General features: G+C 33.4%; 3 protein-coding genes across 3 annotated transcripts; 1 reads left to right on the top strand and 2 right to left on the bottom strand.

The window, feature by feature from the left end:
• The first annotated feature begins 729 nt into the window (after positions 1-729).
• LOC132266695 (alkylbase DNA glycosidase-like protein mag2) lies at positions 730-8,042 on the top strand. The gene is made up of 2 exons (XM_059767662.1): positions 730-2,038; positions 7,557-8,042. The coding sequence occupies exons 1-2, from the start codon at positions 927-929 to the stop codon at positions 7,576-7,578; spliced, it is 1,134 nt and encodes a 377-aa protein (XP_059623645.1). The 5' UTR covers positions 730-926; the 3' UTR covers positions 7,579-8,042.
• Positions 8,043-8,936: 894 nt separating this feature from the next.
• On the bottom strand, positions 8,937-11,135 carry LOC132266692 (embryonic protein DC-8-like). Its single transcript, XM_059767660.1, has 3 exons — positions 10,947-11,135; positions 9,824-9,903; positions 8,937-9,717 (listed from the first exon to the last, which is right to left on the bottom strand). Exons 1-3 carry the CDS (start codon positions 11,057-11,059, stop codon positions 9,377-9,379), a joined length of 534 nt encoding a protein of 177 aa, XP_059623643.1. The 5' UTR covers positions 11,060-11,135; the 3' UTR covers positions 8,937-9,376.
• A 1,242-nt stretch (positions 11,136-12,377) lies between these two features.
• On the bottom strand, positions 12,378-14,380 carry LOC132266694 (protein RADIALIS-like 3). The gene is made up of 2 exons (XM_059767661.1): positions 13,880-14,380; positions 12,378-12,586 (listed from the first exon to the last, which is right to left on the bottom strand). The coding sequence occupies exon 1, from the start codon at positions 14,149-14,151 to the stop codon at positions 13,915-13,917; it is 237 nt and encodes a 78-aa protein (XP_059623644.1). The 5' UTR covers positions 14,152-14,380; the 3' UTR covers positions 12,378-12,586; positions 13,880-13,914.
• Positions 14,381-22,152: the final 7,772 nt, after the last annotated feature.

Here is a 22,152-nt window from a genome sequence, read left to right as displayed (position 1 = left end):
CTTCCAAACATGGTATAAATAAATTTGGTGATAGTTTATGTAAATAAATTTTAAATAAGAGATAAAAAATAAAAATAAAACAAACAAAAGAAGAAGAAGAAGCCTTAATTTTAGGAATATTATTTGTTAAAATCAACTTTTGAAGGGGAATGTATTCAAACCCATTCCATTAGGAGGGAGATTAAATTCACCCTCGTGTAAAATTGAAAGATTTATTTCTATTTTTTAATACTGGTTAAAAATTTTAATTCTATAATTCATTACAAATCTTAATAATTTGTTAAATTAACAAATTAAATCTAGTTTATTGTCATTTCAATCCAATTTTATATAATATAACATGCTATCATGTATCATTGGTGTGCATGTGATGAAAAAATTAATCAAAATGTTTGTCTAAATGGTCATTTGAAAGGTATGACATAAAGATACTCGTTGAGAAGGGAAAAAAAGAAAGAAAAAAAAAAGTTTTTGAAAAATCCAAATCCAAAACACACACAGATCGCCTATTTGGGGTTGTTTTTTTTTTTTTTTTTTTTTTTTTTTTTTTTTTTTGAAGAGAACTAAAAATTTGTTTGTTTGTTTCTTAAAATTTGAGTTAAATTTTTTGTTTTGTTTTCACAAAATTAATTATTTTTTATATTTCTCTAATACTAATACTTTTCTATTTTCTAAATTGTTTAGAAATATTTTCAAAAGCCCTGATTTGTCGATGGTCTAGAGCACCCAAAGGACTACAGAGACCCAGCCCGTTGAGTGATGGCATAAAAGTACATTGACTTCCAAACTAGTACACTTCTCTTCCCCATCAACAAAACGTGTACTCAGGTGTCAGAATCCCGATCGACATTGCCGAACAAACACCCAATTCCACCGCCACCACCGGAAAAACCCAACACGACCACCAGTCAGACCATCTATTTCGCATGGGTGAGCAAACTCCAATACAGACCCAAACCCAAACACCCTCTGAGCCCCTTCACTCCCAATCTCTTGAAGAACCCACTTCTCAGTCCCAAGAACCAACAGTTTCACAACCCCCCTCAACTGATTTTTCCCAAACCCCCTCTAGCTCCTCCAAAATCCCAATCCGACCCCAGAAAATCAGAAAGCTCTCCTCCAACGCCTCCGTCTCCGCCGCGGCAGCCGTCGACGACAAATCTCCGGTTGAATCCGCCGATGGAGAGTCCTCCAAATCTCTCTCAGTCTCCCAAGACACCAACGCCGCCGCGGCGAAGTCTAGGAGGAGAAATTCTTCAAGATCAGCTAGGGTTTTGCCGAGCATCATAAAGCCATTGTCATCTGAAGGTGAGATCGATCGTGCGATTCGGCATCTACGTGCCGCCGATCCATTACTCGCGAGCTTGATTGACTCTCACCCGCCTCCCATTTTTGAGTCCCACCACCAACCATTCCTTGCCCTAACCAGGAGCATTCTCTACCAGCAACTCGCGAACAAGGCCGGGACGTCGATCTACACTCGGTTTCTCGAGTTATGCGGCGGCGAGGACGGTGTTCGCCCCGACGTCGTGCTCGGGTTATCGACGCAACAGCTCCGGCAAATTGGAATCTCAGGCCGAAAAGCTATTTACTTGTACGACCTAGCGAATAAATACACCACTGGGATTTTGTCTGACAATTCAATTGTGGCAATGGATGATAAGTCACTGTTTACTATGCTTACAATGGTGAAGGGAATTGGGGCATGGTCAGTGCATATGTTCATGATTTTTTCGCTGCACAGGCCGGATGTGTTGCCGGTGGGTGATGTCGGTGTTCGTAAAGGCGTGCAGCTTCTTTATGGTTTGGATGAGCTGCCAAGGCCTTCACAGATGGAACAGCTCTGTGAGAAGTGGAAGCCCTATCGGTCTGTCGGGGCGTGGTATATGTGGAGGTTTGTTGAAGGGAAGGGGGCTCAACCTGTTGGAGGAGTGCCGGCTTTAGAGGGCATTGTCCCGTTGCAGCAACAAATGGCGGAGCAGCAGCAACAGCATCAGTTACAGCTTTTGGAGCCAATTAGTAGCATTGCAAATTTTGGGTATTTGCCTTTTTGCTCTAAATTCTAAAGTAGTACTTGTTAGTTGTTATTTGTTTGAGAAATTATTGTTTGCGAATTTTTTGCTGGTCACTGTGGTGTTGTGTGTTCCCCCGATTTATGTTTGGATTCTTTGCTTAAACAGAAGTTGGGATTCCTGCCACTCAGTGTTGTTACTTTCACAGTTTAACATTTCATGTAAATTATGTTAGGGTCTGATTCATTTGAAGTTTAGAGTTGCAGTTCAGTGCCATTGATTTTGGAATTGCGATTGAGCTAGAATTATGATTTTATTGTTTGGATGGATTAGAATTCCGCTCGGCTATGAAGTGTAAATGCACGAGGCAAGGAATAAAACGATTAGGATATGGAAGAAGAAATATGAAAAAGCATTGGATTCAGAGTGGCAAAGAATTTATAAATTAAGTCTTTAAATTTTTTGCAGCAAGCTTATGCTGGAAAACTCTTTTGAAAGATAAGAATGAAATCCTTCATCCAAAAACTCAGTAACTCATCAAAAAGCAACCATAGCTTTTCAATGTACTTGTCATTATTAGGATTAGTATGTGCCATAAGTTAATTGAAAAGAGGAATGACACCAAAAACAGGTTTTCTTAGTATGTTAATTCGAAAATCAGAAAAGAGAAGCTAAGCATGAGAAATCCACAAATTTTTTTTATTTTTTTTAAACAAAGAACAAAAATGGAAATTTGAAGAACCTTAGATAGAATTTGATGAATGAACAAAAGCCAAGAGAAGTTGATATCTTAGATACGAAAGATGGAGGGTCTGTTCCCTAGATAATCTAGCTGTTGTTTCTCCAGTCGAGATGGAAGGTGGAAGTAGATAGGAGTGAATTTGATCGACTTGCTGATAGGAGGTTCCTGCAATTTCAAACTCTTGGGCATGAATCGTGTGTTGCAATTTCCTATTCAAAATTTGGTTGTAGTGTGTCAAGTTCATAAGCCATTTGAGAATAGACATTGAAGACAATGTAGACAGCAATTCGCGAAGAACATGGTGCTGGTTCAGAATTCCTTATGCTTAATCACATATCTAGTGCACATGTAAATGACCTTAGAAAGACCTCCAATAACCTAGTTTTGATCTTGGCGAGGCTTAACATATTTGTTTAAATTTGCTTTTGTATAAGTGACTTTTCAAAACCCTAAGGGTTGGCTCAAGTGGATAAGAACTTGACCCTGGTACCTCAGGGAGCATCAGGTCTAAGGTTCGAATCCTCTTGGGTGTAAATAATTCCTTGAAGACAAGAGAAAGGAAGGGGGGGGGGGGGGGGGCGAGTGACTTTTCGAAGTATTGATTATTGTAGAGTTCTAAAATATTGTTTTTTTTATGGAAAACATTGCCCACTGATTAGTAGGTGAATCGATCAAAGGGCTCTCCTGTAGACTTCAATTGATAGGTGGAATCGTGGATGGATCAATTTTTTTATTTGTTATTTTTGTAAAACTTTTTATGGAACTCCAATAAGCCTCAACTGATGTCTTGATTGATCGAGACGTCTGTGTGCTAAGTTCATAAGCTATTTGAGTATAGACGCCGAAGACAATGTCGACAACGATTTGCGAAGAACACGGTGCTGGTTCAAAATCTGCATGCTCAATCACACATCTAGGGCACATGTAAATGACCTTAGAAAGACCTTCAATAACCTAGTTTTGATCTTGGTGAGTCTCAAAATATTTGTTTAAACTTGCTTTTGTAAAAGAGACTTTTCAAAGTATTGTTTATTGTACAGGTCCTAAAATTATGTTATTATTATTATTATTATTTTTTATTTATTTATTTTTATGGAAAACATTACCCTCTGATTAGTAGGTGAATCGATCAAAGGGCTCTCCTGTAAACTTCAATTGATAGGTGGAATCATGGATCGGTCATTTTTTTTAAGGAACTCCAATAAGCCATGACTGATGTCTCGATTGATTGAGATCTTTCCTGTAGGTGTCAATCTCGAACCCTGCAGAAGTTTGTTTTTGGAAAATCTCTGGAAACATACTTCTTCAGTGGTTCAACTTACCAAATCGTATTAGCTACCTATATTGGCTACACATATGGGTTTATAATCAGTCTTGGGTATGGTTACAAGCCTTTAATCATCCAGAGGGAGAAAATCCTTGAAAGATTTTCTCAATATAGGGTTTCCTTCATTATTTGTGATTGAGGGTTGAACAAGTAGAAGAAGTACATCAGATTATCGAGAGAAATCAATTCAAACGATCAAGGAATTGAACAAAGATTTAAACAACCATGAAGAAGCAGATTTTGTGGAGCAAAATCTGTTGAAGCGGATCAAGGATCTGGAGACTTTGAGTGTGAGTTTGGCTACATTTTATGTCAAGAGATAACTAGGAGTTTTGGGTTGTGGGAACTGTCAACCTATTTGCAACCTTTTTCTCATAATGGATTGTTTATGGCTTAATTAGATTCCGTGGTTTTTTCCTATTTAGGTTTTTCCACATAAAAGTCCATGTGCTTTGTTCCCTATTTAATTTCGTGTTTATGTGATTGTGTGATTGAATACAAACTATATGGATTAACTGAAACAGACTAAAATTAAAATTAAAATTAGCAAGAATCTAGCAAACAACTAAAATTTAAAATTAATTTCCATAAGACCTATTCCTCTTGGTCTAATTTACCAATTTCCATACAAACCATTTAGGTTACTATCTTAATACTCTGTCACAAATCTTAAAACTGCAAATTGTGAATTATCCAAAAAGAATTGTGGGCTGCACGCCCCTATGGACACACTTATTTTTTATTTATTTGGAATTGGGTTTAGTTTTCAATTCTATTGCAAAATAGATGACAATCAACTAATTTGAAATTAGTAAGGTCAATTCAAACTCCATGTCGTGTTTCTTGCCCCAACTTAAGATCTAATCATGACCTTTGTTTATTTATGTATTTATTTATTTGTGTGGGATTAAAATATCCATGTTTTATAACTCCATCGTTCTCAACAATGGATTCAAGTATGCTAGATTAATTACATGCGTGCAAATTAGTAAAGACAATTTGAAATTAAAGTCACCTTGCAACAGCATGCTGTATCTACCCATGCTAGTGATACATTCCTATTTGTCATATATTTCCAAAAAGGGGTAAAAAGAAAAGAAAAGAAAAGAAAAGAAACCTTTTATTTAACAAAACAGAAAGTCAAAATTTGAATCATAAGGCATTGTTTGGTAAAACTGAATTAGAAGCCTTGAAGACTAATTTGTAAATAACCAGATTAGTAGGACTCACATTTAATGACAAACATGTCAATTCTAATTTAGTTTTAAAATCACCTCTCATTTATCTTGTTTACACGCATTGGTAATGCACTTCTTTGAGCATTCAATCATAGTTCAGTAGGATATTGGATTTAAAATTGAGACCCCTTTAATGGAATGTATCTTCTTAAGTTGGTCAATCCAATAACACCCACCTCTCACTGGAGGATGACCTGAATCTTGAGTTCATGCTCAAAGAAAAAAGATTGTCATTGGTTATCCCAGCAAAGTTGGTCCTGTTTTCTCATGAACCTTTTAGGTTGCCTTCCTCACTTGGTTGGACAAACAATTCTCTCATGGTTGGCCACTTGTTTTGGATTATTTTGGATCATTTATAATAGATGCTTATACACAACATATTTGATGAGACAATTGATAATCTCTACATTGCTTGGCTCTTTGAGATGTTGGACAATCTTGCCTTCCTCTTTTCGTGGTTTTTAGGTGATGCATAGGACAATGTTGGATACTTTTTGTGGTTGACATATTGCTCTATGAACGGGGGTGGCAAGATTCTGTGCATCTTGGTGGTTAACTGCTTAATTTGGTGTATTTGGATGGAGAGAATGACAGGAAGTCTTGAGGGAAGGAGAGTGTTTTTTTTCAAGTCCTACACTCGTTAAATATCTTTGCTGTTCTGTTATGTTTCACTATGTGCATCCTTGCATCGCTCTTTTTCCCTATCAATAAATTTCTTAAGAAAAGTAACAATAACAATAACTGTGACTAGAAGATGATGGTCCTTTAATATCCGATTTGCTAATTTTGAAGGTGAAATATATGCTGGAAGCACAATTAGTGTTAATTATAAAATTCAGAAATAGTGTACTGGATTGGATGGCAATGAGAATGAAGAGTGGATCTATGACTTAGCAGCATTGGCTATCTCTTGGATTTGGGACATGCCCTTTTCCTTTTACATCTCTCGGGATTGGGCCCAGCCCTGCCCTTCCTTTTTTCATAAAATTCTTATCAATCAGAACAGAATTCAGGAAAGTAACAGCAGAAGTATGTTGTTCCCTTGTGTTAGACTTGCAAATTGTAAGCCTGGCACAAAATCTAAAATTTATAGCTAAGAAACAGTTCTTTTACAATAAAAATTTAAATAGATTGGAGGTTGAAAGAGGCTGATGAATAGTATTCTACTGTATCTAGGCTCTGATGCCCTGGCTATCCAATCCAAGTGGTGCATATTTCCCGCCTTTTTACTTGTGCTTTTGGGGCCTGTGGTGGTAGGCCTTGGTTGTTCTGTAATGATATAGAAACCTTAACATTTCTGCATCTCTGTCTTGGGATTTGCTAAATACAGGTGTTTTGCTCCCAAACTATCTTTCATGAATGGGATAGAGAGATGGCATGCACATCTTTCGCCATTGCCTGGTGCAGTGGTGGAACATATTTTTCCAAGAATACCAAAAAATAGGTTCATAGTCTGATTGTTTTGTTTGCTTCTCTCAGCACCCCAAACTATCTTTTCATGAATGGGCTAGACAGATGGCGTGCACATCTTTCACCATTGCCTGGTGCAGTGGTTGAACATAGTTTTTAAAGAATGCCGAAAATTAGGATCATAGTCTGATTGCTCTGTTTGTTTCTCTGAGCACCCCAATTAACAAGGATCAACACTGGCTAATGGCCTCTAAATGAACTTGAGTTCTTTTCCAACGAGACACTAACATCCAAATAGTAGTGAAAAAGTTTTACCAAGCCGAGTTGGGTTGAGTTGTAAGAAGTGTGGATTTCTTTTTAATAGGTATGAACTACATTTGGTGTGATGGGTAAGACTTGGAAGTTGCCTTGACTATGCTATTCCATATTAGCTACATCTTGCTCAATCATTCCTATTGTTCTTCTTTTGTTTTTTTTCTGGGATTGACCATAGAGACACAAATTTGGAGATAATTTAATCGCTCGATGCATGTGGGTAGCTTTTCAGTGCATTTATGTCATATAATCGCATCAGAAATTTTATAGTAGCTACACGGCTTGTCTGCCTTGGCTGCTGCTTAAATAGGACATTCTTGTTTGTTTGTGCTTTAAGCTTATTAGATGGATTTAGCGTGATATTAATATTTATAAAATATTTCATTAATCAGATCTACCTCCTTTACCTCAATTGTTCTTCACATTCTTTAACGTTATATAACTCGATCTTCTTTTGTTTGTTTTACAAGAGATGCTGATATATTATCGTTTCTTGCTACAATTCATTTTAGGCCTTGCATATGGGGACAATGATTGGGACGAAACTCGGAAGGACTGCCAACTTCTTCATCTTTACAGTGTTCTTACCATGCTCCTGGTTTTCAGTTAATCTGCAGAGGCAGACTATCAAAACTCTAAATATGATATAACTGCAGATTCTTGATTTGGCATAAAAAGCTTAGACATCCAAATCTGTTCTTTAGTATAAAGTTGCTTTCAAAATTTTAATAACGAGCGTTATTTTAGGACACAGAGAGGAAAAAAAAAAAAAAAAGGAAAAGGAAAAACAAGTGGTTGTGAAAGGATTCCATTTAGAGCTCCTTTTAAGTGTTTGTTAGAGCTCTATTTGATGGAATTAATACAGTGCTGATTATTTTAGAATTGCTTTCTTTTTTCTTTTTCTTTCTTTTTCTTTTTTTCTCTTTTTCCTCCTTTAATTTTGTATCCAAAAACTTTTGATTGTAGAGATTTAAAATCAATGGTGTTTTTTTTTTATTTTATTTTATTTTTATTTTATTTATTTTTATTTTTATAATTTTGTATCCAAAAACTTTTGATTGTAGAGATCTAAAATCAATTGTTTAGGTTTATTATTTCAATTTTAACTTCCATCATTGAAATCTAGTCTGATACACTACACAAGCACACAAACACACATTCATGTATCATTGACTCATTCTGTTATTTATGCACGTGTAGAATATCTCTTTGAACTTCTTGAACAACTGAAAGTTTCTGTAATTTAGTCAAGTTTATTTTGTAAATCTGCTTTGTTTACTTGTCGACATTAAATGGTTCATGTGCGAAACTTTTGATATTTGTTCGATTGGTTCCGACAAGTCACATAGAGCAAGTGCGAGAACGGGAACAAAATTTAATGGAGTGAGATTGGGGGTGGAAGTGAAATTTAAGTCAGAGAGTGATGGGGATAAAAGTCGCGGGGAGTGTGAGAGCAGAAGCATCTGTGTAGAAGAACTATGCGACTTCAGTTTTGATGCTTGAATATGATCCAATTCCCGGTTTAGAAGAATTATATGTGACATTGGTTGGTTTTGACACTTGAATATGATTCAATTTCTGGCCGGTTTAGAAGAATTATGTGACATTTGGTTTTGATGCTTGAATATGATTCAATTTTCGGTTTAGAAGAATTATGTGACATTGGTTGGTTTTGATTATGTGACTTCGGTTTTGATGCTTTAATATGATTCAATTATGTGACATTGGTTTAGAAGAATTACGTGACATTGGTTGGTTTTTGACGCTTGAATATGATTCAATTCCCAATTTAGAATAATTATGTGACATTCGGTTTTGACCCATGAATATGATTCCATTCACAGATTTAGAACAAAAGAGCTTAATACCATTAAAAAATATGAAAACAAATGTCAGAACAAGCAAGAATTAAACCCCAAAAATAAGCTGTTGACAGAGACCATGGATATAATTCCATATGACATTTTATAACCACCAGCAAAAAGTGGACTACTTAGTACAGCAAAATCAACTAAAATATGAAACTCTGTAACCTAAAAATTTTGAGACAAAAAGATTAAATCCAAGATGAGACGCATATATATACATATGTATATATACACACATACCCACAATTTCATTTTGAACTGTCCCAAAATGCCATCAGAGTTGCCTAATCATGAGAAGGAAAGGCAAAGATGTATGGCATGGCAGTCCCTTATTAATTACAAGAAAATGTTCTTGAAATATTACAGGTCTCAATTCAACCTATAGTAAACTTATTATAGAACAGCCATATATAGATATAGTGATATATGTATTTATAAATATAATTAGAGCAGCAACCTATCACTCAGTTGTGGTTGTTGTTCATGTCCCTGGCTTTAGTGGTCATGACATCCCTGAAGGAGACATAACCTCCATTGGCCTGGGCTTTGGCTTCTTCGTAGGCTTTCTTGACGTTCTCTTCTCCATAAGGCATTGCTGCTGACAGTGTGTCTTTGTAATCGGTGACCTTATCGTTAGCCATTTTCCGAGCTTGATTGGCCTTGTCACCAGCATTGTTCACGGCCTCACCGGCCTTGCCGGAAACGGTGTCCATGGCCGAATTTGCTTGCTCACTTGCGTAATTCTTTGCTTTATTGGTCATGTCTGCCGCCTCATTGGCCTTTGAAGAAGCGTACTTCATCGCGTCTGCCAAAATATCAAAAATGAAAATGTTGGAGAACGAATTGATTTGCATGGAATAACATCGCACGAGTCTGAAAAAAAAAAAACACACACACACACACACACAAACCTTCTGAAGCTTTTGATGCAGCTTGGCCTGCATTGCTAATCGACTGCTCAGGTGCAGATTTTGAATCTTGTCCTCCGATCCTAAAATGGGACATCAAAACATAAATTAATGATCCATAAAACAGTGGTATTTGAACATTTTCACTAAGCTTGGCCAAACAAATGTCAGTGGGCAAGCTTACAGAGCTTCACATAGTCACATAGTGCAACTATGTACATAACATTATAAGAGACGAAATTTGAAATCAAAAGCTTTTGGAGCTGCAGAAAAGTTGACAGGTGTGTGTAATTAGGGTTGCAACTATGTGTGACGCGTACAATTGTATCATAATACTTTGAGCCAACATTAATTGTATTAATCAAAGAATTTGTAGTCCAATAGTAAAATCTTTCCAGGGTGAAGGATTCGAGTCTGGACGTGAGCAAAAGTATGTGTAAAAACTTACGACATGAAAAAAACAAAAACACACACATTTACAAGGGGTGCAAAAAAAAAAAAGGGTCCAAAGGTTCAATGTGCGGCCCAATTAGGTTCAATATTCTCTCGAGTCGCAAGTAATGACATGCATATAGGTTTAATGCTTCCTATGTTGGGGAAAGCGGCCCAATCGGGTTACTACCTTGAGGTCTCAGGTCCAGATACTGATCTAAACGGTAGTCGGGGTTCTTGTTTTTGCCATTTGTCCAAAGAAACCCTGATTAGAATGGTTCAGGTCATTAACCCAAAAAAAAAAAATGAAAAAAAAAGAAAAAGCTTTATCTAGCTTGAATTTTTTTAATAATGCTCCTACTATTTTGTTTTTTGGGATAAAAACACCTGAACATACTCACTGCCCTCGCCAAAATTCTTTATTTATAATATACCTATTTACTTAAATATTAACTTAATAATAATCAAAATGGAAGCATTTACTCAAAAAAGAAATAAAAGTATAAGCAATTTTTAACTAAATTATCAAAATTTCTGATTCCCTCGCCTTTTGTATAACTATAATCACATTGAATTAATTCTATGCTATTTTTTATATTTCATAGCATATAACTGGTATTGAAATTAGAAAAAAATTACTTCAAACTTAAAACGATAGAAAATGAAATGTATGTATATGTGTATATGAACTTACTCAGTGAACTTTCCCTTAGCCCAATCAGTCCAAGATTCCTCACCCAAACACAAGGTCATCTCCACCGACACCACGGCCAGCCATAGCACCAACAACGCCGTCCTCATTGCCATGTCTATCTCTCTCTACACTTTATCTCTCTAGAAATTACTGTGGTAAATGTTAGATCAAATTTCAAAGAACCAAATAAATTATGAATGAATGAGTTGGGAGAGACAAAAAGTGTAAGATATATAGATACAACGGTTGGTTAATAACTCGCGTTACCGTTGGGTGACGTGGCGGTGCTTGGGGATTTCACTTTGCCACGTGGACATGAATTTAACCCAGTGTTGTGCGGGCTTTGCTCCTCACCAATAAGGAGTTTATTGGGCCATGTTCGAAGTCAGATGGGCCAAGAGATGGTCCACCAAGGCCTGGTTTATTGGGAGGTCAACGAACCTGGTTCTCTAACACCAGTCAGTGACAAACGGTGGAAAAAGTTTTGTAACTTTTGATTTTCCCGACACTTTTGAGTTATATATATATATATATGTTATATAACTTTTGGAATAATTTTTTTAAAACAAATATCTAATTTAAGGTCCTTTGATGTCCATAATTTTTTTTTTGGAACACTTAGATGGTGTAATTTTAGTATTTATAATCTGCATTCTGAGTCTATCTTCTTTTGATCGGGAAAAGAACTACACATAGTTAGAAGAAAAAGAGCCATGTTGTTGAACATTTATTTCAGCATTTATTTTAGCGAGGGTGACGGGTTTGAAAAAAAAAATATTATTAGCCGTGTTTGAAAAAGTAATCTCCCATCATAAACACATTCCGTCAACATCACATTTTAATTTGTTCGCTTAGAACTCGAACACCCCACCTCTTAAAAAGGGGAAGAAGAGGTCATACCAATTAGTTTAATAGCCCAATGGTGACTCAAATTTTCACAATTTTGGGCAGGCTTCGTCATTTGGATTTGAAGATTAATGGCTTGTTTGGTTTGTGGTTTAGAAAATAGCTATTAATTTTCTGAAAATAAAAAAATTGTATAAAAATTCTACTTAGTTCAAATTTATAAAAAATCAAATATAAAAAAATTTGTTTTTAAGTAGAACTGTTTTTTATAATTATCTAAAACAGTTTTCTGTTTTTGAATTTACGAGAACTACTCTTTTTAAAATACTGAACCAAACATATCCCAAGTATATTGAATTTTGTTGTTCCACTGATGAATTGGTTAATTGCTACTTATGTTGGACAAAAGGAAAAAAAAAAAATTGTCACTTATGATCATATATATATATATATATATTCATTTGTTATAGTAATTGTTTATCTGAGAAGATTTAATTCGTGTCCACATGTAGATGAGACAGCCTTGAATGACACAGAATTCAATACGGGGACACCACTGAATTATGAATATTACACTGATTACAATTACATAAAAAGATGAAAAGTTTATTAATTATTACACTGATTACAATTACATGATAAGATGAAAAGTTTTTTCATCAAGATTAGGAAAGCTAAATGAAAACTACAATACATAGCAGAGCTTCATTTTGAAATACTTCTTGTACTGATACTTTCTACTAGCTTTGTCTTGACCACCAGTGGAGCTTTTATTTAGTACTTCTTAATTAAGCCTGTTACAAATGTAGAGATTTGAGAGGAAAAGAAAAATCAGTCCTAAATCATTAAAGTGATAAAATAATATATTCAAAAATGGAAATTAAAAGTTAAAATAGAAATGCTGCCTGAAGTATCAGATAGGATGGAAAAGACAAAAGCCATAAATAAATAAAGGTTACAAATTGCAAAGTAATGGGAAAAGAAAGAAGTTAATTGAGTAGGGCATGCAAGAGTTTGATGTGTGTGTGTGTGTGTATATATGTATATAAATAAAAGAGGGGACCAGTATTTTGTATCTCAAATTTGAATTGTTTGAACTATTATTAAAATTTACATGCCTCTAGAGACGGCAACAGTCTCTCTGCACATTACGTATATCTTATTTTCTTTAGACTTCGCAATGATAAAAATTTCGTGCTGTGAACTAATCTTTGATCACCATTGTCATGTTATCCATGACAAAGAGTAGTATTAAGTCTTGTGTGGGATTTCTTTGTGCTTAGGTACAAGATAAGAAGTTGAATGATATATGCTCACCTTTTGTCCACTAAAAAAAAATGATAAGCAGGTTAGTGAAGGGAGCTTTGGTTTAATACTTGTTTGGATGTAAAATATTTTTTAAAAATTATATTTTTTATTTTTTAGTGTTCAATTGCCGTAAAATATTTATAAAGAAAAAAAATATTAAACTTAACAAAAATAACCATTAATTTTTGATAAATTATTTTAGGAAAATGATAAAGTTACCGAATGATTTCTCCGAATAAATATCGAATCTGATGTATTTTTGTCTACCTCATCTACTTAAACAGTTTCCAAAAAATAATTGTTTAACACGTGATAAGTATAGCTAACCACGTCAAATTCGGGACTTATTCGGGGATTCTTTTTCGATTCTCCTATCATTACTCATTATTTTAAGCTTCCTGATAGACTTAATCTCAACCTCGACTTAGACCTTTACCAAATACCGAAAAAGCAATATATAATAATAATAATAATAATTTACCTAAAAAACGAAAAAAATGAGAAAAATATTTTTTGTAGCAAAATCCTCTCCTATGAACAACACGGTGTTGTGCATAAGAGATGGTGGATTCACGGCGTTTGTAGTGACCACAGTTCGTATAGTGACGACGGTGTTGTGCAAGACACTTTTGTGACGGACCAGAACTGAGTAATGTCCAAGGGTCTCAAGGTAGACTATAGGTAGAGACTTGGTGGAACAATGAGGAAAGTGTTTGCATAAAAACCTAGCTGCAAAATGAGCATTTGGCTAGATACACTAGACAGATAGTACTACTTACTGCAGTGTCATCTGTGGTCAGGATGCTCCATTGCTTCAGCGATTGCCTCCGGTCGACCTGTACTTCGGGTACGGGACATTGCCTGATTCAATGTGCCTGAGGTCCTCTACGAGGACCTCATAGTGCCTCTTCACTTCCTCTGCAGATTTCTCTCCCACTGCTCTGGCAATGTTCTGCCAACGGTCCGGGGTCTCCTTGTCATACAAAGCCAACGCCTTCTCGAAGAGCTTATTCTGCTTTTGTGTCCAAGAGGAGAGGGAGTTTGATGCCATTAGTGGATTGCTAAGTTCTAAGTGCACTTAAAATTAACACAACTAAAGAAGGCAAATAGAGTTCAGTTTTTGTGTGGTGGTCAAAGAATGAAAATGGGAGTGAGTGAGTGAGTGAGTAAAGAAGTGACTAAAAATGAAGCATGTAACAAGCAAAAAGGAAGAGAAAAGAAATAATATTTTAAGTGAAGGAAGATGAGTTGATGGTATGGGAAAGAAGTTAGCAATGGAGCTCCTTATAAACAGGTGGGAAAAGGTGGTGGTGGTGGGGTTAAGCCAATTGGGCAATGGAATATATCCTGAAAAGGGGAAGAAGAATTAATAAATAGTGAGTCCTCCCATTAATAACCATTAGATGGAGCAGGACAAAAAACAAGTGAAAGGAGAATCAGTATCAAGAGACACTCTTGATATGGTTCTGTTAAATCATTCAAAATTTCAAATTCTCTTGGATACTTTTTTCACTAACAAAATTAGAAAAATTTGAAATTTTATATATTGATAATGGAATGAATTATTCTGCTATAAATGTATTTATAAATAAAAATTCTAACAGCATAAGAAACCCTAAAAACATAAGGAAACTAGAAGTTTAAGGAAACCTGCTCAAAATCAAACTTTTAAATTTTTTATGTAAAAATAAGATAAGAAACTTAATTGCTAAAAATTATTAAATACCAAAAAGGAAAGTAATTCGAATCTATTTGGACTTCTAACGAAAATTCCGAAACATTCAAAATTGGGAAAATGTAATTTTCGAACCCTAAACGATTGGATGTAGCCAAAAGACCTACTTCAGCGGTAAAGATGCTAATTTTTGCGAGTTAGGAGTCTTTTCAAATCAGGGTAATTTCAGGTCAAAATGAATTCGTCAAAATTATCCTGAAAAAAATGTGTCAGTCTGTCTGTTTGACCTTTTGACAGTCCAAACAGGTTCCAAAATCATCAGCAATCTGTTCTACATTATTTATTCTTCTCTTTCATATTTTAATTGAGACTTTGTCATCCTTTCCCATCTTTTCTTTTTGGTTAGTAATTTCATTCTTTTCCTATCCTCATTTTTGCCTTTTATTTTTTGTTTCAACTACAAAAATATACTCTCATTTTCTTCAATCATCATGAAGGCTGTGGTTGAGAAAACTTTAGGTTTGCCATATTACTGTGACAAAAGGCCTGTGTGTCTTATGTGCCACAAGTGGATGGAATTAGCTTCCAATATTATGCTGTTTTGAACGGCATAACAAATATTTGATTCCAGTTAGAGAACTTCATGTCAGTTCATTGGTGGTGGCGTCGACGCAGAACCAGTATACTCTGCTGCACTGATAAAAAAAGTACAGGATCCTTCAACTATGCAGCAGAGGATTCGGACTCGTCGACCACAGCATTCAACTAACGCATAGGGGGAAGGTGCTATATGGTTTGTTTCAACTTTTGACAAAAGTACGTGGTCACAAAAACTCCATGTTATAAGATTCATGAATATATATTCTCTTGGACACTTTTAAATTTTGGAAGATCTGCTGATAGTTAATATTAAAAATGGTGGCTATTGATTCTTCCCTTTGCAAAATTCCAACTGATATATGCTGAATTTCTTTCTAGAGAACAGAAAGTTGCTTGGCCTGAGTTATATCTAGCTCCAAGTTGATAAAATATCTACTCAAAACGCTCGCTTTTCTATTAAGTTGATCGCAGGTACCAACCTTTTGCAAGTGGACCAGTACGCTTATCTAATCATTTCGAATAGTCTTGGTAGACCATAAGTTTTTTATTCCTTCCTCTCTTTCGAAAGATCAAGCAAACACGCATTCACGTTATAATGTTGCTCCCATCGGGTCTCGAATACTCAATCTCTCTCTGAAGGAGAGAAGAGCTTATACCATTTAGGCTAAAGTTCATTGGTAAACGACCACGCGTTCTAAAAAAATAGGCTACTATGGCAGAGAAGGGGCTGTGGATGCAACCATCCTTGGCTGCAGCCTGCAATATCAATCCCTTCTATAATGCTGCCGTAGCTTCACACCATCCATACACATTCACATTCTTGTTTTGACCTTCTTAGTTTAAATTAATAGTCCATTCATTCCATATAAAAAAATGTTCTTTTTTGGAACCTAACTTTTTAAAAGTGTAGTTTTTATATATATTTTTGTTACAGTGGTAATGAAATTTCAAATATACCCTTCTGTAGTGAATCCATATAACTTGAATTGCTTTTATTATTTCAAGACAATGAGGGTAAATTAAGAACATTAAAAAAATAGTGCATTGGAAAGAGAAGCGAGACATATGAAAAGATTGACATTTTTTGTGGGTCAGAGTGAGTTATTTTATTTGTTGTTAAAAGCACATTGAGTGCTAGCGACACTCAATAAGGACAACTTGTCCAACTACTAACGTCCCGTTAATTGATTCGAATTTCTTTTAACCAATTACCAGGGCGTCATTAGCGACTTTCGGTAGCACTTCTCAAGTTTATAACATCCCTCCATGTGGAGCATGCCAATCCCCAATAACTTCCATTGATGAGTTGGTAGTTTAGAACCCTAAATGGTTGATATCACAAACTATTTCCTAGTTAATGATGCGTTGGAACGAAGGAAGAAGAGATGGGTAGGATTTTAATCATTAGATGAGAGTGACACATGGAATCCATATTGGGTTGGATTCTGTGTTTCATAATAAGTGGCGTTGTAGAAATTAGTTTCATTTTGATAGTATTTTGGAATCAGAACCAGGATCCTCTCCTGTACTACCTTTTTTTGGACAGTCCAGTTGAACCACCCATCACGGAGGATCCTCGCCCTTGGAATCCTTATCATGTCAAATCCACCTTTTCTAAAGAAATACTAATGCCCACGGATTCCACTACCTCTAAAGCCTGTCTTCTTTGTTTGTTTCTTGCTAACTTTATTGTCATTTAAATGCTGCATTTTTTTTTTCTTTTTTCTTTTTGGTATTTCTTATTTTCTTTTGTTTGTTTAGGAGTAATTTCAGGACCATGTAAAATTTATGTGCTTGCTCGATCCCCTCACCACCACCTCATTCACATTCACCACCTTTGCAGAATTTTTAGGAGCTTGCTTGGTTAATTTGCACCACCACCTCATTCCCATTCACCACATTTGTAGTTTTAGAGTCTTTGGGAATTTGCTTGGATTGTAATTCTAAAAACGGTTGTCAAAAATTCAAAGAATAGAAAGCAAGTTTCAGAGAACAAATATTTTTATAATGAGTTTTCATAAAACAGTTTTTAGAAAACTGAACTAAGTAGAGTTTTTTTGTACAATTTTCGATTTTCGATTTTTTAAGAACCGTTGTTACAAATCAAACAAGATCTAGATATTTTTATAAGATACTAAGGACAATACAACAAATTCTATTGATATACAATTGTTAGAGCTTCAAGCTCGCTGTGATATGAGTAAATACATCAATATGAATTGACAATACATTCAATAAGATAAATAATATATGAACAGTATAACCTCATCCACATTCACCGCATTTGCAATGTTAGAGTCCTCTTTGTGAGGGCATCAGTATAACCTCATCCACATTCACCGCATTTGCAGTTTTAGAGTCCTCTTTGTGAGGGAATTTTTAGATTTTTTTTTATACGATACTAAAAACAATAGTAATACATCAATATGAATTGACAATACATTCAAAAAGATGAATAATAGATCAATATGAATAATATGGCGATAACAATGAGTCATAAAATTTAAACCACACAAATAATCTCAACAATAAAATGAGTAGAAAAAATTGTCCTGGATAATGACAAAAATGTTAGGCATTGTCCTAAACTTACCTTCCTACGTGCAAGTAATAACAATCTAATAAATTTTCAGAATACAACTCATATTTGTCAGTGATCTACAAATTTGATATATAGAATAATATAAAATATATGTCTAAAAAAAAATAATGATATTTAACAATAATTAAGTTATCATAAGATCATATTTATTGATTTTAATTAAATATTCCTATCACTCTTATAATTTTCAGGAGCTAAAGGGATGTTGGATTAAAGAACAATAAGACCAAAAGTAAATTCAAGAGTTGGATCTAAATGTGAGGAGTGTTGAAGGATCTTTCAGTGATTTGGTTCCTGAGGATAGAAGCAGATCGGCTTAAGATGTTCATGTACCAGCCAATTTGTGTCAGTGTCTACATATGAAATAAAACTATTTACATATAAAAGAAATTCTAACTTGATAATAGGTCTGTGGCTTGAGTCCACTTGGATAAGATGTGATACAGTAATTGTGAGAAAAAAGTGAGACACATATGGTTTCAATTGTCAATAAGCATGACAAAGAGAAAAGAAATGAATGACTCTTTTGTTTTTTTCGGTAGCTAGGTTAGATAAACATCAAAGTCACACGCATAAATTTACTGTTTGTTTGAAAAGACCTATAATCTTACAAGTTAAGTTACACAATTTTTTTAAACGAACGTCACTATCAGATTCTTCGGACTTTCACTTCCTTTTCTACTCTACCTGACTTAGGTTTTGTCACTTTCTAATTCTGCTCTTACTTCATGTGATTTAGCTCATGATCAGTTATTTTATATTGCACGGCCTGCTATCCCCATACATTGAATATAAAGGCATCCTTTGCATCTTTTGTAAATTTTATAATTATTTCATAATTAAGGTTTGAGTAATGATATTTGTATCGAAAAATTAAGCATAATTATTAGCCCTACTATAATATAAGAAAATGAAACTCTCCAATTCCTTATCTCATTCATGAATGACCGATTAGTTATAAGTATGCCTAAACAAAAAAATTGGATTATTTATGTGTAAATTTGGATAATAAATTTTTATTATTTTATATTTTTTGTGTAAAAATATATCCCTTAATAATAACCCATCAGTGTTATGCCGGGACCCCACATAATTTTTACGTTAATGGAATGAGGAAGAGGAAGGAGAAAGGAAATATGTTGATGTAGTTATGTAAAAAGGTTGTGTAAAATACACAACAATTTTACACATTGGTGACGTGACAGTGTATCTTAACATTTTGAGTAAAATTTACACTGTTATTGTGTAATTTTTTTTTTTTTGTTTTTTTTTTTTTTTTTTCAGCAGTCTGTTAAGTTACACTGCCACGTTACCAATATGTAAAATTATTGTATATTTTACACAACCTTTTTATATAATCACATCAACATATATATTTTTTTTCCTTCCTATTACTCATTCCATTAATGAATCAACTCTATATTAAGTAAGTTTGAAAAAATTATGTGGAGTCAGTTGATTGTTATTGGGGAATATATTTTTACACATATAAAACAATCACTGGAACTAAAAATAAATAGTCCAAAATTTTTGTGTAACAAAATAGTGTTTTAGCAGTATTTACACATCAAACATGCTGTGTATATTACACAAAAGAGTGTTTTAACAGTATTTAATATATTGCTGGAGAAGCTCTTATTTTATACCTTTTATATAAAAATGTAAAAACCTACTTAATATATGTAAAATACATAATAATTTTACACATTTATATATCTTAATAGACTATACTAAAAATAAAAAAATAATAATAATTACACATTATATATTATAATGTATATTTTACACAAAATAATATTTTAACAGACGGGCTCCGACGATTCTCTAACAATATTGTCCAACTTTTGGGTTCAAATATCCGTTTTCAGTGCACTTTACATTGAATATAGGGAGATAATGCCAATGCTTCATGTAGACCATACATTAAAACCCTAGGTCATGGTTGATGTCATCTACATATCAACTTCACAGCCTTTCCTTGTCTAGGTTGAATATAATATGGAGCTACTTGTAGGATCTACTATATAATCTTGGGACTCAATCCGATGGATCTGATTTGTACATGCTCCATCAGAACATTGAAGAGAAAGTTAAAAACCTCATGAAATTCATCATTATAGGCAGACAATCCACTTTGTCATATGGCATTCCATTTTCTTGATCCTGAAATGTTGAAGATGCATCTTGTGGATGATTTCTTGGTTTATAGCTATTCTCACGACATTGGGATGAGGTTGGTTTTGGGCCTAACTCAGAGCAAAGTTTGCATCTCCTTTTTTGATCTGAACAAGCCCATATTTCCAAAAACATGGCAAATGACTATCTAAATCTATACTATTATTAAAAATAAAATTTCAAATCATCATTAAAAATAAATTACCAATTAAAATAAATCTATTATATCCTAAAAAGTTACCAATTAAAATAAATCTATTATACTCTAAAAAAATTACCAATTAAAATAAATCCTATTATACTTAGAATTCAGGGACTAAAATAACTAAAACAAGTTACCAATTAAAATATATATACTATTATTAAAAATTACCAATTAAAATAAATCCTATTATACTTGAAATTCACGACTAAAATAACTAAAACAAGTTACCAATTGTTACCAATTAAAATATTTATACTATTATTAAAAGTTACCAATTAAAATAAATCCTATTATACTTGTAATTCAGGACTAAAACAACTAAAACAAGTTATCAATAGAAATTCATCGGGAATAAAACAACTAAACAAATTATCAATTCCTTCTCTCTTTGTAATTGGTGTTCAGATTTTTCTCCCGGAAGGCGGCAATCGTATTTCATCTGGTAAGTTTATTAGGATTATGTTTTTCTTCTTTAATTTTAATTTTTATTTTCTCATAAGCACCATGAAAGTATTTTATTTTTTATTCTTTGTTTAATGTTTGATTGGTGACAATTGACAACAATGGTTGATCTTCTAAATTTAGTTTGCATATAGAAAAATAAATAATTGTAAATGCAAAGTTATGATTTTTAATTAGATTTCTGCTACCTTTTCTATTCCATACAAAATTGGATTTAAAAAAAAAAATCAATATGTTACCTTTTCTCTGTTATGAATTTTTTCAATTCATTTTCTCTATTTTTAATTTTTTTAATAATTGATTAGTACCCTTTTCTCTATTATAAGATTTTTTAATAATTGATTAGAAACTTGACAATAAATTAAAAATTTTAAGTAAATTGATTTTTTTTTAAAATTTTTTAATTTCTCTTATCTCTTTCCAATCTGGGTTGGGTAATTGATTAGCAACTTGATAAATTTGGCTTCTCTTCTACCAGTACAATTAATTTTGTCCAAGCATATAAAAACTATTTTATTTATGCTTGATTATTGTTTACTTTAGTTTTGGATTATAATTACTTTTTACATATTAATTTTATTAACACATAATTACATTATTTCTGTTTGATTATTGTTTTGTTTAGTTTTTGGATCACAGCTAATTTTACGTATAGAAGTTACATTATTTCTATTGATTATTGTTTATTTTACTTTTGGATCACAATTATTTTATTATTAATTCTGCTTGACTATTGTTTATAAAATTTATTAATAAAAGAAATAATAAAACTAAACTCTTACAAATATATATTTATAATGACTTTATAAATATTAAATATTAACTATTTAAAACGTGTGATTTTACTAGAAATATTAACATGGTAAAAAATTTCAGACTTTCATATTAATTGGCCAAAATAAAGTTGCTAATTACGTAGTAGTTATTTATAAAATAAAATTTTTATTATAAATTAACTTTTAAATTTTGACCACGTGTTTTTTACTAGTCTGTTGATATGCACATGTAATTTATTTCAAAGGGTAATTTACAGTGACTTTTCATTATTTTTGTGCAAATTATATTCGGAGAGATTGATTGTTTTAGCATTTATTACTTTAAATTCTCTTTAGATTTGGCACAGACCAAATTTTATAATAAAATGACAATTTTGCCATTCTATTGTATAAAATGCAATATAATATATTATTATAATATAGGGGTATTATTAATTTTTCACACTCAAAATCACTTTTGGACAACATGTGAATGGATTTAGGAGAGATCAAAGCAATAAATATTGAACGGTCTACCTGTAATGTGCCCAAATTCTAGAGGAAGTCAATATAATTTA

The sequence above is a fragment of the Cornus florida genome, unplaced genomic scaffold, assembly GCF_030987335.1.
Source record: "Cornus florida cultivar Cherokee Brave unplaced genomic scaffold, ASM3098733v1 CherokeeBrave_3.0.0_Hap2_Chr07, whole genome shotgun sequence".
NCBI lineage: Eukaryota > Viridiplantae > Streptophyta > Magnoliopsida > Cornales > Cornaceae > Cornus > Cornus florida.
This window is presented reverse-complemented; position numbering and strand designations above follow the sequence as displayed.